The sequence below is a fragment of the Ailuropoda melanoleuca genome, chromosome 1, assembly GCF_002007445.2.
Source record: "Ailuropoda melanoleuca isolate Jingjing chromosome 1, ASM200744v2, whole genome shotgun sequence".
NCBI classification, from domain to species: Eukaryota; Metazoa; Chordata; class Mammalia; order Carnivora; family Ursidae; genus Ailuropoda; species Ailuropoda melanoleuca.
In genome coordinates, this window is record NC_048218.1 from 78543298 (window position 1) to 78558456 (window position 15159).

Sequence of the window (15159 nt, forward strand, 5' to 3'; positions counted from 1 at the left end):
TTTTTTTCAGCATTTTCTTCTGGTAAAAAACACATAACAAAATTTATCATCTTAACCATTTTTTTTATTGAGGTATAATTGGCATATAATACTCTATTTGTTTCAGGTATACAACATAATTATTGGATATTTGTATATATTGTGAAATGATCACTACAATAAGTCTAGTTAACATCTGTCACCATACATAGTTACAGGTTTTTTTCTTGTGACAAGAACTTTTAAGATTTGGTCTCTTAGGAACTTTCATATATTCAGTAGAGTATTGTCAGCCATAGTCACCATGCTTTACATTATATCTCACGACTTCTTATTTTATATGGAAGTTTGTAACTTTCGACTCCCTTCACCCATTTTGCCCACACCTCACCCCCCCCCCCCCCCCCCCCCCCCCCCCCCCTGTTCTCTGTATCTATGAGCTTGTTTGGTCTTTAGATTCCACGTATAAATGAGATTATGTGGTATTTGTCTTTCTCTGATTTATTTCACTTTAAACATTTTTTAGTGTACAGTTCAGTAATGTTTATATGTATTCACATTATTGTGAAACAGATCTTCAGAACTTTTTATCTTGCAAAACTGAAACTCTATACCCATTGAACAACTCCCCTTTTCCCTCTCCCTCTGGCCTTTGGTAACTACCATTTTAATTTCTGTTTCTGTGAATTTGACTGCTTTAGAGACTGCATATCAGTGGAATCATGCAATATTTTGTCTTTTTGTGACTGGCTTATTTCACTTGGCATAATGTCTTCAAGATTCATCCAAAATGTAGCAGGACTTCCTTCCTTTTTAAAGCTGAATAATACTCCTTTGTATGTACATATCACATTTTGTTTATTCATCCATTGATGGACAGTTGGGTTGCTTTCACCTTCTGGCTATTGTGAATAGTGCCATTATGAACATGGGTATACAAATAGCTCTTCAAGATCCTGCTTTCGATTCTTTTGGATATATACTCAGAAGTAAGATTGCTGGATCATATGATATTTCCATTTTCAATTTTTTGAGGAACCTCCATACTGTTTTCCATAGCAATGACATCATTTCACAATATCACCAACAGCGCACAAGGGATCCACTTTCTCCACATCCTCACCAGTCCTTGTTTTTTTCTGTTATTTGGATGGTAGCCAAACTAATGGGTGTGAGGTAATATTTTGTGTTCACAGTATCTCATTGTGGTTTTTATTTGCATTTCTCTGATGATTGGTGATATTGAGCATCTTTTCATATGTTTATTGGCCATCTGTATATCATCTTTTGAGAATGTCTATTCAAGTCTTGCCCATTTTTAAAATGGGTTATCTGATTTTTTTTTTGTTGAGTTGTAGGGGTTCTTTATATATTCTGGATATTAATTAAAGATCATTTGATCATGTATGCAAGGGTTTATGTCTGGGCTGTCTGTTCTGGACCATTTTTTGTCTGTCTTGATGCCACTACCATAGTATTTTTTTTTTTAAAGAATTTATTTAGTTGAGAGAGAGAGAGCAACAGAGATAGAGAGAACATGAGCTGGGAGGAGAGGGAGAAGCAGGCTCCCCGCTGAGCAGGGAGCCCAATGTGGGGCTGGTTCCCAGGACCCCAGGATCATGACCTGAGCTGAAGGCAAACACCCAACCAACTGAGCATTCCAGATGCCCTGCCACTACTATAGTGTCTTAATTACTGTAGCCTTGTAACATGTTTTAAAATCAGGAAGTATGAGTTCTCTAGCTTTGTTCTTCTTTTCAAAATTGTTTTGACTATTCAGAATAGGGTCCCTTGGGATTACAAATGAATTCTTTTATTTCTGCAGAAAATGCCATTGGGATTTTGATAGGGATTGCATTGAATCTGTAGATCACTTACGGTAGTATGGCTATCTAACAATATTAAGTCTTCCAGTTCATGAGCATGGGATGTCTTTCCATTTATTTTTGTCTTCTTTAATTTCTTTTACCACTCTTATATAAGTTTCAGCATATAAATCTTTCATCACCTTGGTTAGGTTTATTCCTAAGTGTTTCATTCTTTAGGATACTATTGTAAAATGAAACTTTTCTTCATTTTCTTTTCAGGTTGTTCATTGTTTATAGAAACACAATTGAGTTTTGTGTGTTGATTTTATATCCTGCAACTTTGCTGAATAGAGTTTAACAGTTTTTTTGTGGAATCTTCAGAGTTTCCTTCATGTAAGATCATGTTATCTGCAAACATGATAATTTACTCTTCCTTTTCAATTTTGATGCCTTTTATTTCTTTTTCTTACCTAATTGCTCTTGTTAGCACTTGCAATACTAAGTTGAATAGAAGTAGTGTAAGTGGGTATCGTTCTCTTGTTCCTGATCTTAGAGGAAAAGCTTTCAGTCTTTCACCATTGAATATGATGTTCACTGTGTGCTTTTCACAAATGGCCTTTATTTTGTTAAGGTAGTTTCCTTCTATTCCTAGATTGTTGAGTTTTTTTTATCATGAAAGGGTGTTAAATTTTTGTCATATGCTTTTTCTGCATTAATCGAGATAATCATGTGGTTTTTTACCTACATTAATGTATATTACATTGTTGTTGTTGTTTTTTAATTTTGAACCACCCTTACATTCCAGAAGTACATCCTACTTGGTCATAATGTATCATCCTTTTAATGTATAATGCTTTTGAATTCATTTTTCTTCTATTTTGTTGAGGACTTTTGTATCAATATTTATCAGGGATATTAGTCTGTAGTTTTCTTTTCTCAAAGTGTCTTTGTCTAGCTTTGGTATTAGAGTAAAGCTGGCCTCATAGAATGAACTTGAAAGTGTTCCCTAATTTTTTGGACGAGTTAGAGAAGGATTGGTGTTAATTCTTCTTTAAATGTTTGGTAGAAAAACATAAATAAATGTTTAGTAGAATTCTCCAGGGAAGCCATCTGGCCCTGGGCTTTTCTTTGTTGGGAGGTTTTTAATTACTGATCTAATCTCTTTACTCATTATTGGTCTGTTCAGATTTTCTATTCAAGGTTTAGTCTTAGTAGGTTGTGTGTTTCTGGGAATTTATCTATTTCTTCTAGGTTATCTCTTTGTTGATGTACAACTGTTAATAGTATTCCATTGTAATCATTTTTATTTCTATGACATCAGTTGAATGTCCCCTCTTTCATTTCTGAGTTTAGATATTTGAGTGGTCTTTCTTTAATCAGATAATGTTTATCAGCTTTGTTGATCTTTTCAAAAGCCAGTTCTTGGTTTTTTCTTTTGTTTTTCTGTTCTCTCTTTTGCTTATCTTTGCTCTAATCTTTATCATTTCCTTCCTTATACTAGCTTTGGGTTTAGTTTATTCTTTTGCTAATTCCTTGAAGTTTAAAGTTGTCATTTGAGATCTTTCATTCTGGTTTTTTTTTTTAATCCATTCAGCCAATCCATGTCTTTTAGATTGGAAAGTTTAATTCTTTTACATTTAAAGTAATTACTAATAGGGAAGGACTTACTCTTGCCATTTTGTTATTTTCTGTATTTCTTGTAGGTTTATTGTTCCTCCTTTTCTCTCTTACTGAATTCTTTTGTGTGTTTTTTGCTTTGTTTGCTCTTTGCTTTTTTGGGGTTTTTTTAGTGATATTTTTTGAGTCCGTTCTCATTTCCTTTTATGTATATTCTATAGATATTTTCTTTGTGGTTACCATTGCAATTATATAAAACATCTTAAAGTTATAGCATTCTATATTAAACTGATAGCAACTTAAACGTCATTATATTAAAAAACTGATCTTTTACGTTCTACCCCCCACTTTGTTACTGATGTCACAGATTGTTCTTTATATATTTTATACCCATTAACAGATTTATCTTTTTAAAAATATTTTTATCATTTAAATTCTGTGCATCAAAATTATTATAGTACAGGTTATTATATTTGTGTATTTACTTTTACTAGAGAACCTTATATTCATGTGGTTCTGTGTTGCTGCTCACTGGCCTTTCATTTCCATTAAAGGACTCCTCTTAGCATTTCTTGTAGAGTAAGTCTAGTAATAATAATGAACTGCCTTAGCTTTTGTTTAACTAGGAGAGTCTTAATTTCTCCCTCATTTTTGCAGGACAGTTCTGTCGGTTGATGTGTTTTTCTTTCAAGCCTTTTCAACATATCATCCTACTCCATTTAGGCCTGCAAAGTTTCTGTGGAGAAATCTTATGGAAACTCCCTTTAATGTGAATAATCACTTTTCTTTTGCTGCTTTCAAGAATCTTTCTTTGTCTTTGACTTTGGAAAATTGGCTTATAATGTGTCACAATGTCGTTCTCTTTGGTTTTGTCCCAGCTGGAGTTCTTTGAGCTTCTTGAATCTACATGTCCATTTCTTTCCTGAGATTTGGAAAGTTTTCTGCCATTATTTCTTCAAATGAGCTCTCTACCCTCTCTCTTCCTTCCTTCTGGGATTCACATGAGTGTATTGGCTCATTTGATCCTGGCCCCTAAGTTCCTTAGCGTTTCTTTGTACTTTGTGGAGACTTATTTCATTCTTTTTTTCTACTTTGACTTGATGATTTCAAATGACCAATCTTCAAGTTTGCTCATTCTTTCTTCTGCCTGTCAAGTCTGCCGTTGAACCTCTTTAATGATTTTTTTTTTTGGTTCGGTTATTATATTTTTTAGTTCCATTATTTGTTTTTTATAGTTTCTCTCTTTGTTGATATTTCCATTTTGTTCATGCATAGTTTTCCTGATTTTGTTTAGTTGTGTGTCTGTGTTCCCTTTTAGTTCATTGAGTGTCTTTGTGACAATTATTGTAAATTCTTTGTCAGGTAGCTCATAGATACACATTTTTTTAGGGTTGATTTCTGGAGTTATATTTTTATCCTTTGATTAGGCCATATTTCCCTGTTTCTTTGTATGTCTTTTAATGTTTTGCTAGGATTGGGACATTTGGAAAAATACCCATCTCTTACTTTTTGTGTACTGTCTTCATTCCGGGGAAGACCTTCCTTCACTTATCAGCCACACTGGAGGTATTAGGGCCTCTCAAACCTTTTCTGATCTCTTTGTCCCCCTACTTTCTGACTGTGGAACTATAGCTCTAACATACTGCTCACCTCCTTTTTCAACAGCTTCCAAAGCTCTGGCACCAGTCTCATCAGTGCTCCAAGTGAGGCAAGACAGAAACCAGTCTCTTAGGTGGCTCCCAGATAAGCCAGGATGTTGGATGTACGGTCCAGTCTTTTGTTTGCATCCCATGGGAGGATCCCTGGTATGGGAGATTTCCTCTCATTTGCTCCTCGCTATGCTGCATAAGGGAAGAAGCTTATGTAGCCACACGGAATGCTGCAAATTTACCCACCCCTTTATTGGAGTCTTTTCTTAGTTTACAATGGCCAGGACACTGTAGCTTCTCAGCTGAGCTCTGGAGTTCTCACAGAACTTGGTGTCTCTGTGGTGTTAGGAAGGCCTGTAATGTCCTAGTCTGCCATCTGGCTGATATTCTCCCTTGTCTTTTTTAAGAGCAAGAAAAACCTTCCTAAAGTCATACAACCAACTTCTCATACTTCTTTGGGCCAGATTTGCCTCATGGACCCACTTCCAGTCTGTCTGAACAAGGAAATATAATTACCATGGTTTGGCTTATGTTAATCAGAATGCATGCACTGGGATTGGTGAGGAAACCAGCCTCACCTAAAGCCCATCACCACTTGGTACCTGAACAAAATGACTTCTGTTTGTGAAGGGGGAAGAATGGTTCAGTAGCTCTTAGGAGGCAACCAGTGTGTCCACCTTAAGTGTTAAATCGTTGTTTGTCTCTTTTAGAGCTGAAGAGATTCCTCTGAAAATCTTGGCCCACAATGGCTTAGTTGGAAGACTGATTGGAAAAGAAGGCAGAAATTTGAAGAAAATTGAACATGAGACGGGGACCAAGATAACAATCTCATCGTAAGCCACCCATTCAGTTTAATTGTGCCCAAAATGGAGAACTTGAGCACTTTGATATGCCCAACTCCTTCTTCTGCCTTTCCTTAAAATGGGAGTATAATCATAAGTCATGTAATTCTCTCCAACACCGTCAAAACAAATGCATAAATAGTCACCAGTCAGACATTTTCTACTATGGATATGAGCTAAGTCACCTCTAAGATTTGAGATAAGATGGCAAGTATTTGATACCACAGTGTGTGGTGATGGAATCCTCCACCATGAGTTGTTTGTGACCCTTCTGGGATTTTATTTTTCCTTTTGAAAAAAGGAAATCTCTCTTTTTTCCCGGTGGCCAGCTTGCAGGATTTGAGCATATACAACCCTGAAAGAACCATCACTGTGAAGGGCACAGTCGAGGCCTGTGCCAATGCAGAGGTAGAGATTATGAAGAAGCTCCGTGAGGCCTTTGAAAATGATATGCTGGCTGTTAATGTAAGTGCCGAATGCTTTCTTCTCTACTGGTTTTCACATGTGTTTTCAGGCAGGACACAAGCCTCTCTAAGAATAGTTGTCATTCAGCTAGTGAGGAAGTGCCTTAGAATAGATATGCAGAGTTATTCCTGCCTTCTTGGGGCAAGAGCATTGAAACAAGCAAGAAACCAACTAGTGGATTGTGATAAATGCACTGGACAAAATAGTATGAAATTATTAAAATCGTAATTTTGAAGATTATAAAATGAAGAATTGCTTATGATATAACATTCATTAAGAAAAGAGCACATAGAAGTGTATTTAACTCAGCTTACTGTTATGTAAAATATTATGGAGCAAAATGACTGGAAGGCTGCATACAAAAATAAAAACAGCTGGTACTCTAGGAAAGTGGGATTTTTTTTCTACTTTACAAACTTTCTATATGTTGTCCTGTTACTTTTTAAATTTAAAAATACATACTTTAAAATTAAACTCTGATTTTCGTCCCTTACTGATCTGCACATCCACCCAATAAATGTTGTCCAGCACCTCGGCTCTCATTGATGTGGCCAGCAGACGTCCAGGTTTGGGCATGTCCTTCCTATTACTGATAACTAATTCTCACTTTATAATGGGGAGACACCAGTCTGACATTCAGAAATCTTAAAAACATTTGTCTATCAACAAAGTCTAAGCTCCACTCAGAGGAGTAATTTTTTTCATTTTTTCATTATAATTATTTTCTAACATAAAAGAGGAAAGGCTACTGCAATAAGTCCTCATATGCCTATAATCCGATGTGAACAGTTATCAGCTCATGGCCTGTTTTGTTTCATCTGGACCCCCATCTGCTTTCCCACCCTCCTTGAATGACTTTGAAGCAAATCCCAGACCTGGTAATATTTCACAGAGGAGTAAATGTTGACCAAGAGCTCTGTAGGGTAAACCCAGTGCCTCAGTGCCGCTCTTTCTAAGGACCCTCCTCCTCAGGTCACAACACTACCCCCCCTGGCCCCAGCCCCGCCCCCGCTAGCAGCCCACATCACGTGAGAACTGTGGAACAGTACGAGAACACGTTGTCACCTCCCTGTTTGTGTGTATTTGTCTGGGAAATATCCTCAGATGATCTCATTTTCTTCTTTCGGGCTCTTGACATCATACAATAAGCATCTCTTCTGTGAATACTCAGAAAAGCTACAGAAGGGTCTGCGCGTTCCACGTACCTCAACTTGAGCATACCACTTAGACTGATCCGTGTCTACACCAAAGTCATGTGTTGACAGGTGAATAAGAAAATTACTGGATCTTAGCTCTCAGATGAGGTCAAGGTAAAAGATCCCAGCTCTCCTACTCCAAACATCCTAAGAGAGGGTAAGATAATGGGTGACTCTAGTCACAGATAAGATAACAGAAAATGTTAGAGAGCTGCTTAGTGTTCAGGGAGACACAAAGGTAGGAGCAGGGAGGACACAGGCCAGGTGACAACATCCCTCTGCCTCCAAAAGGCTGTGAAGTTCAGACTCCCGCAGCCTAGGTGAGCATCCCCGTGTCTAAATGGGAAATGATCAAGCAAGTGAGAAGATCGCAACACTGGCAACCAACTGGTGAAAAATTCGAAGTTGTGAACCATCCTGAACCTGGAGAATAGAGTTTACATGTGTGGTATCCTAGTGAAAGGTCTCATCTTTCTCTGGATAGAGTTGGAAAAACCTGTTAATATGTTTTAAGCATATTCATTCCACAAGTACTTATTGAGTACTTACTATGTACCAGGCACTGAACACACGACACTGAGTAACACAGTCTCCGTCCACAAGGAAATTATGGTCTAAAAGGGAAGAGGCAACCACTCAGGTGATGCAAATACCGTGCGATGACGCTTCACATAGTGTTTGAAGGAAACACAGGCACGTTGGTGGGAGCGCATAGAAAGGGCACTGGCACAGAGACCTTTGGGGTGAGAGAAGGTCTCCTGGCTGAGGGGACATCCAAGCTCAGGCGAAACCCGCAGGACCCAGCCAGGGGAGGGGGGGAGGAGAAGCACATTCCTTATGTGATGGATAACGTGTGCAGGGGCCCAGCGGCGAGAGGGGAGCAGGACTGGGCAGGGTGGGGATGAGGGGTGAGCAGGAGAGAGGGTGTGGTGGCCTGGGTCCCCCAGAGGAGCCTGGGTGGCTGTGTTATGATGCATAGACACTCTCGGAGAAGCTGCGAAGGAATGCCACGGTCAGCTTGAGGTTTGGAGGGCCCAGCCGGCAGCAGGGTGGCCCACGAGGCCAGGGCAGAGCTGATGGGAGGCACTGATGCCGACCAGCCAAGAGATGGAGGTTGACCCAGGCAAGCTGGGCCTCTCTGGTCTCCTCCCCTCATCTTTTTCTCCATTTCTGTTCCCAGCAACAAGCCAATCTGATCCCGGGGTTGAACCTCAGCGCACTTGGCATCTTTTCAACAGGACTGTCCGTGCTGCCTCCACCAGCAGGGCCCCGAGGAGCTCCCCCCGCTCCCCCTTACCACCCTTTCGCTGTAAGTAGCTCAGCATCCAGAGGTTTGCTCATGCTCTGGGCACCCCCAGGCAGCAGCATTACTCTGCTATGTTGAATCACAGCTAAAGCTTTAATTTGGAGGCCATAATCATAAGGGATGGTAGGATAAAGCCAACATGTCTTAGGACTTCTTCCTAATGGACAGATAAATATTATTAAACCATCCTCTAAATCTGTGCTCTCGAGCACAGTATGTGTCATATCTAGGAAAGGAACTGCAGTGCTAGCAAATTCACTAACTAGAAGCCTCTTTATTATAAAAAAGGATTTGTTAGCTCAGATCAGAATCTTCATTAGTTTTCATTTATTAATAGGGCACCTGGATAACTCGAAAATATTTCTCACCTGTTTCTACAACTCAGATGCATCAGATTTTATTAATAGGCAGTTTTTAAAAGAAAATAATACACAATGTGTGTTTCTAAACACTTAGCACAATGCCTGGCATTTAGTAGGTTCTCAATAAGTATTTATTGTCTGAGTCATAATTAATAAAAAGGGAAATGTGAATGTTTTGAGTTTTCTAATTGTTGCTTCCATTTATAAGCATTATAGATCAATTCATTGTCAAATTTGGGTTCAGGATACTTGACAGCTTATTTTTTTTCACTCCTGATTCTTTTCTATACATATTGCTGCTGTTAAAGCAAACTTTCTTTCCTCCTATGTTTATACTTTTTAATGGGAGAAATTAGGTTGATGACCACTACGTTAGCGAACGCTCCTTTCTTTTGGGAGGTGGTCTCTGGTGGAGGCACTGCAGTGTGAGAATTCCTAGCAGCTCTTTGGGTTATCTGTAGAGAGACAGGGTGAAGCCACGATGCTCTTCTGCCAGCAGTACAGACGTGAACTGGCACCCACGTTTTTGGTCACAAGAATATGCCCATTCTGCAGTCTTGTTTATATACAGACCTTCTGAGTCCTTTCTAAACCTTTATACCATTTCCTTGGAGTTATATCCATTTTCTCTTAAACTAAAGGATAGGGCCCAGTATTGGGCCATGTGTGTGGGGGTGGGGGCCAGGTCAGAGGGAGCTGGGCTGTGACAGGAGGGATCGTGGCAGCCGTCACAGGCATGTGGCTGCTGCATGGGGCAGGGACAGCTCTGAGAGGTGTACATCCCCGTGTCTTCCCTGTGAGATTTGAGAATGACCAGGGCTGGTCCACTTCAGTGGTGCTGACACACCTCTCATTTCTTAGGAGAAAGTCTGTATCTACTGCCTATAGAACATAACCTCAGAACCGGAGTGGAGATAAACATAAAGGGTGGGGGGAAAAGTATGATAAAGCAGGCCACTTCTAATACTGGTAATCTGAGATCGGGGGGTCAGCAAACCCCTATTTTAAGATTTGGCTCAGGGGCCAGGCTCACCTACCACTTATTTTTGTAAATTTTATTGGGGGGGCATCTGGATGGCTCACTTGGTTAAGCACCCAACTCTTGGTTTTGGCTCAGGTCATGATCTCAGGGTCATGAGAGCAAGCCCTGCTCAGCAGGGTGTCTGCTTGAAGATTCTTTCCCTCTGTCCTTACCCCTGGTCACAAACTCTCCCTCCTTCTCTCTCTAAACAATAAATGAGTAAACTTTTTTTTTTTAAGATTTTATTTATTTCAGGTAGAGCACACACGAGCAGTGGGGAGGGGCAGAGGGAGAAGTAGGCCCAACTCTGGACAGGGAGCCCCGATGCGGGGCTTGATTTCAGGACTCTGGCATCATGACCTGAGCTGAAGGAAGACACTTAACCAACTGAGCCACCCAGGCATCCCTCAGTAAATCTTAAAAAAAAAAATTGATTGGAACACAGCCATGACCTTTGGTTATATATTGTTTACTTTTTTGCTATGATGGAGAGTTGAATAGGGGCAATAGGAACCCTGTGACCTGCAAAGTCTAAAATAAGAAACAGTTCACAGACCCCTGTACTGAACCAAGGGAGAAGCAATCGTGTGATAACAAGTATTTTCTTTTTTTTTCTTTTTTTTAAGGTTTTATTTATTTATTTGACAGAGAGAGACACCCAGCGAGAGAGGGAACACAAGCAGGGGGAGTGGGAGAGGAAGAAGCAGGCTCCCAGCGGAGCAGGGCGCCCGATGCGGGGCTCAATCCCAGAACCCTGGGATCATGACCTAAGCCAAAGGCAGACACTTAATGACTGAGCCACCCAGGCGCCCCAGCAGAATATTTTCTAAACTTGAAAATAAGTTTTGCCAGTTGGAAAGCTTCCTTTCATCTGAGAACTTTACTACAACCATTTTACTAAAACACGTAGTTCCTGTTCTTCATCAAATAGATTTTACTTTTTTTTTTTTAAAGATTTCTTAAATTTATTTATTTATTTATTTATTTATTTGTCAGAGAGAGAGAGAGAGAGAGCCCAAGCAGGGGGAGCGGCAGGCAGAGCAGGCAGAGGGAGAAGCAGGCTCACCGCTGAGCAGGGAGCCCGATGTGGGGCTCTCCCAGGACCCTGGGATCATGACCTGAGCCGAAGGCAGACGCTTAACCGACTGAGCCACCCAGGCATACCAGATTTTACTTTCTCTATAAAGCTAAACGCCATGTACTACAAGATTAGGTTCTAATCCAGAGCACATAGTTGCCCCAACTCTCTGCGACAATATGGCTCCCTGGGGGCAGCTGCGGACATGCAGGCCAGGGCATGGAGGTGGCCATCACTACCTACCTGAGCAGGACCTAGGACAGGCCGCCAAAGCCACACTTGCAGAGTCTGAGAAGGACAGGGTAGGGTGGGAGTGGTGGACATGTTTTAAATACTTACACTGGGGGCGCCTGGTGGCTCAGTCAGTTAAGCATCTGCCTTCAGCTCCGGTCATGATCCCAGGGTCCTGGGATCCCCACATCGGGCTCCCTGATCAGCGAGGAGCCTGCTTCTCCCTCTGCCTCTGCTCCCCTCCTACTTGTGTGCTCTCTCTGTCAAATAAATAAATAAAATCTTAAAAAAAAATTTTTATTACATTGTTTTCCTGTCACGTAGGCTTTCAGATTTCCAGGAACCTCTAGGGTATTTCTTTGCTTTTATGTATCACAGAACTAGCGCTTTTGCTCTTGGCGTCCAAAGGTCAGGAAGTCTCTGTACCATCTCATAGCTGGCTTACTCATGCCAGGGTTGGTCTCTGACCTCTGAAATTTTGGAAGCATATGTGTATGTTTGAAAACTTACTTTCTGGTTAATAAAAGTAATATGTGCATAGTATTTAAGAAGCAAATAATACAGAAATGTAGAAAGTGCAAGTTTTTTCTCAGTATAGAAATAACCAGTGTTTGCATGTATATGGGTGTGTGTGTATATATAATTTATATATATATATTCATATTCAGATTTTTCACTCTGCTGTGGAAATCCTTGTATATACATCTTGGCTCTTTTACCCACTTAGTTTTTCGGGATAAATTCCTTGAAATAGAATTTCTGAGCCTAAGAATTGTATAAACTTTATACAAAATATATAATTATAAAATATATAAATGTTGATACATGGAGGTTATGCTTACTTTTCCTTCCCACCAGTGTGTGATAGAGGGACTTTTTCTCCCATACTCTTATTACTCATGTAATGATTCCTTACAATCTGATACTTTAAAATATATATTTGTTATTAGAGACTCAGCAGTTCTGATGGGCCATTTCCCCCTCTAATGAACTGACTTTCTGTATCCTTTGCCCATCAGCCTTTTGAAGCACAGGGCAGGTTTCGGAGCCAGACCGCCTGCATCTGCATCTCTGTACTCTAACTTGCTACTTTTAACCTTGGGCGGGTGACTTAACCTCTTTGCATCTCGATGTCCCTGGTCTATAAGATGGGGGTAGTAATCATCATGGGGTTGTTGTAAGGGTTATTAAATAAGTTAAAACCTGCCCATAATAATTTCTATGGAAACACAGCTGCTATGGTCATCACCTTTACTTTCCATCTTTTTGTTAATGATTTGTAACAGCTGACTACATATTAAGGCTATTATCTATTTGTCCTGTTGTACATATTTTCTACCAGCTTGTCATTTCTCTTTGCCTTAATCATGGTGTCTTGTGCCATAATGATTTAAAATAGATAGATTTGGAACAAATTCTATGAAGTAAAATGTAAATATTTCCCTTGGCCTGCCTTATTTTACCCAAAGTTTACCCAACAACCACTCCCCAGAGTATAGCACCTTTATGTTTACACTTTTTAGAAATGTTTTCTCAGCATATATACAATCATATTATTCAGAACTATAAAGGTAATCAGGTTATACAGAATGACAAGGCTTTTGGTTTGTTTTTTTGTTTGTTTTTAATTACTGGCATGTTTTCATACCTAGACTTAATTTTCTTTAATAGCTACACAGTGTTCCATTGTATGAATTTACTGTAATTTTTCTAACCACACTATTTTTAGATATTTGTATTGTTCCTACATTTTCTCTACTACACATAGTGTCAAAACGAATATTCTTCATACGTCTTTGCACAAATGTGTGAGTATATCTAAAAGTAAATTCTCTAAGACTGGACTTACTGTATCAAAGGGTATATGCAATTTAAATTCTCACAGATTTCCCTTCACCAGAATTCATGTAGAAATTTTAAGAGGTAAGGTAGTTAAATCAGTGGTGTTTGTGTGGATTCTGGCCTTTGATGTCATGCTAAAGAAAAAATCTCCCATCCAAGACTGTAAAAATATTCTCCCATGTTTTCTTGTTGGCTTTTGAGGACTATTATTTGTATTTGTATCTGTAATCTATAGGGAATTTATCTTGATTTATACTTTGATGAAAGGATCTAACTTTATTTTCTTTCCAAATGGATAGCCACATTTCCCAAAATCATTTTTTGAGTGATGCACCATTTTATCGCTCAGCTTGAAATTCTAGCTTTGTCATACACTAAATTCCCACTCAGTCATCTTCCTGACTCTGTTCCAGTCATCTCTTTGTCTACACTGTAATTACTGTAGTTTTATACTCTCTTCAACAGCCTGGTTATTTTTTTCTCAAAGAATGAATTGGAAAGATGACCAACTTTTAATATGCTTGGGAAAATTAAAGAATATGTAGGAGTTTTCTATTTCTTGAAGATTTGATAAGACCTAGCCATAAAACATCTGGGCCTACCACCTTTTGTTTGTCTGTTTCATTTATAAACTTTTCAGTTTCTTATAAGTTTTTGACTTAGTTGTGTTGATTTTTATTTTCCTGTCAAAGTATTCATTTCATCTAATTTTCGTATATGTTGGTGTAACTTGTAGAGTGGACTATTGGCCTTTTAAATCCCCAGACTTGTGTATTACTCTCTTGTAATCCCTAGCACCGTATATTTCTGTTTTCTTTTTTTCTTTTCTAAGTTGTTGTTGTTTTTTTTTTTAAGTAAACACTACCCCCAGCATGGGGCTTGAACTCACGACCTCAAGATCCAGAGTCTTGTGTTCTAGGGACTGAGCCGGCCAGGGGCCCCTACCTGTTTTCTTAATCAAATTTGCTAGGGCTTTGTCTATTTTAAACTTCTAAGTAGTTAACAGTTTCTTTTTTGTTATCCTGCAACTGTTTCTTATACTTTTGTAGTCAGACAGCCTTATCAGAGCATTTCTGATTTTTGTGGCCTTACTCACACATGATCAGTTTTTGAATTGGGCATTTGGAAAGATGTACCTTCTCTGATGGGCTCAGAGTTGTGTTTATAGCTATAAAAGCAAGCTTCTCATTGGCGGCTCATATCCTCTATATAATTATTTTTATCCGTATGATTTATTACATGATGGGAGAAGTTTGCTGTTCTCCCACTGTGATTATGGTTTTGTCAAATTCTTTATTGTAACAAAGTTTGTTTAGTGTGTTTGGTCAGTTCAATCTAGAAATAACCTGGAATTTTATTCCAAATTATTAAGCTTTCTTTCTTAATGAATACACAGTCTCATAATCTATAGTTTAGAATTAACTAAACTATAACTGGTTACTTCACTCACTGCAGATCGTTTCTTTTTTTTTTTTTTTTTTAAAGATTTTATTTATTTATTTATTTGACAGAGATAGAGACAAGCCAGTGAGAGAGGGAACAGAAGCAGGGGCAGTGGGAGAGGAAGGAGCAGGCTCATACTGGAGGAGCGATGTGGGGCTCGATCCCATAACGCCGGGATCACGCCCTGAGCTGAAGGCAGACGCTTAACCGCTGTGCCGCCCAGGCGCCCCTGCAGATCGTTTCTTACACTCCATATGCTCTCATTTTTTGAGTTATTTGGGGCTATTCTGTTAGTTTGTCAAGAATACTTCCTCAAACAA

At 39.2% G+C, this 15159-nt stretch overlaps 1 protein-coding gene across 10 annotated transcripts in view; it reads left to right on the top strand.

Moving 5' to 3' along the window:
* IGF2BP2 (insulin like growth factor 2 mRNA binding protein 2) overlaps positions 1 to 15159 on the top strand; it is a 153055-nt gene that overhangs the window by 121641 nt on the left and 16255 nt on the right. For 8 of the 10 annotated variants that reach the window (XM_034661647.1, XM_034661651.1, XM_034661642.1 and 5 more), the window contains 3 exons: positions 5764 to 5886; positions 6225 to 6360; positions 8737 to 8865. In XM_034661647.1, coding sequence (XP_034517538.1) covers positions 5764 to 5886; positions 6225 to 6360; positions 8737 to 8865 — 388 coding nt within the window. The remainder of the gene's footprint in view (positions 1 to 5763; positions 5887 to 6224; positions 6361 to 8736; positions 8866 to 15159) is intronic. The other 2 variants (XM_034661629.1, XM_034661614.1) reach the window with 1 other exon arrangement.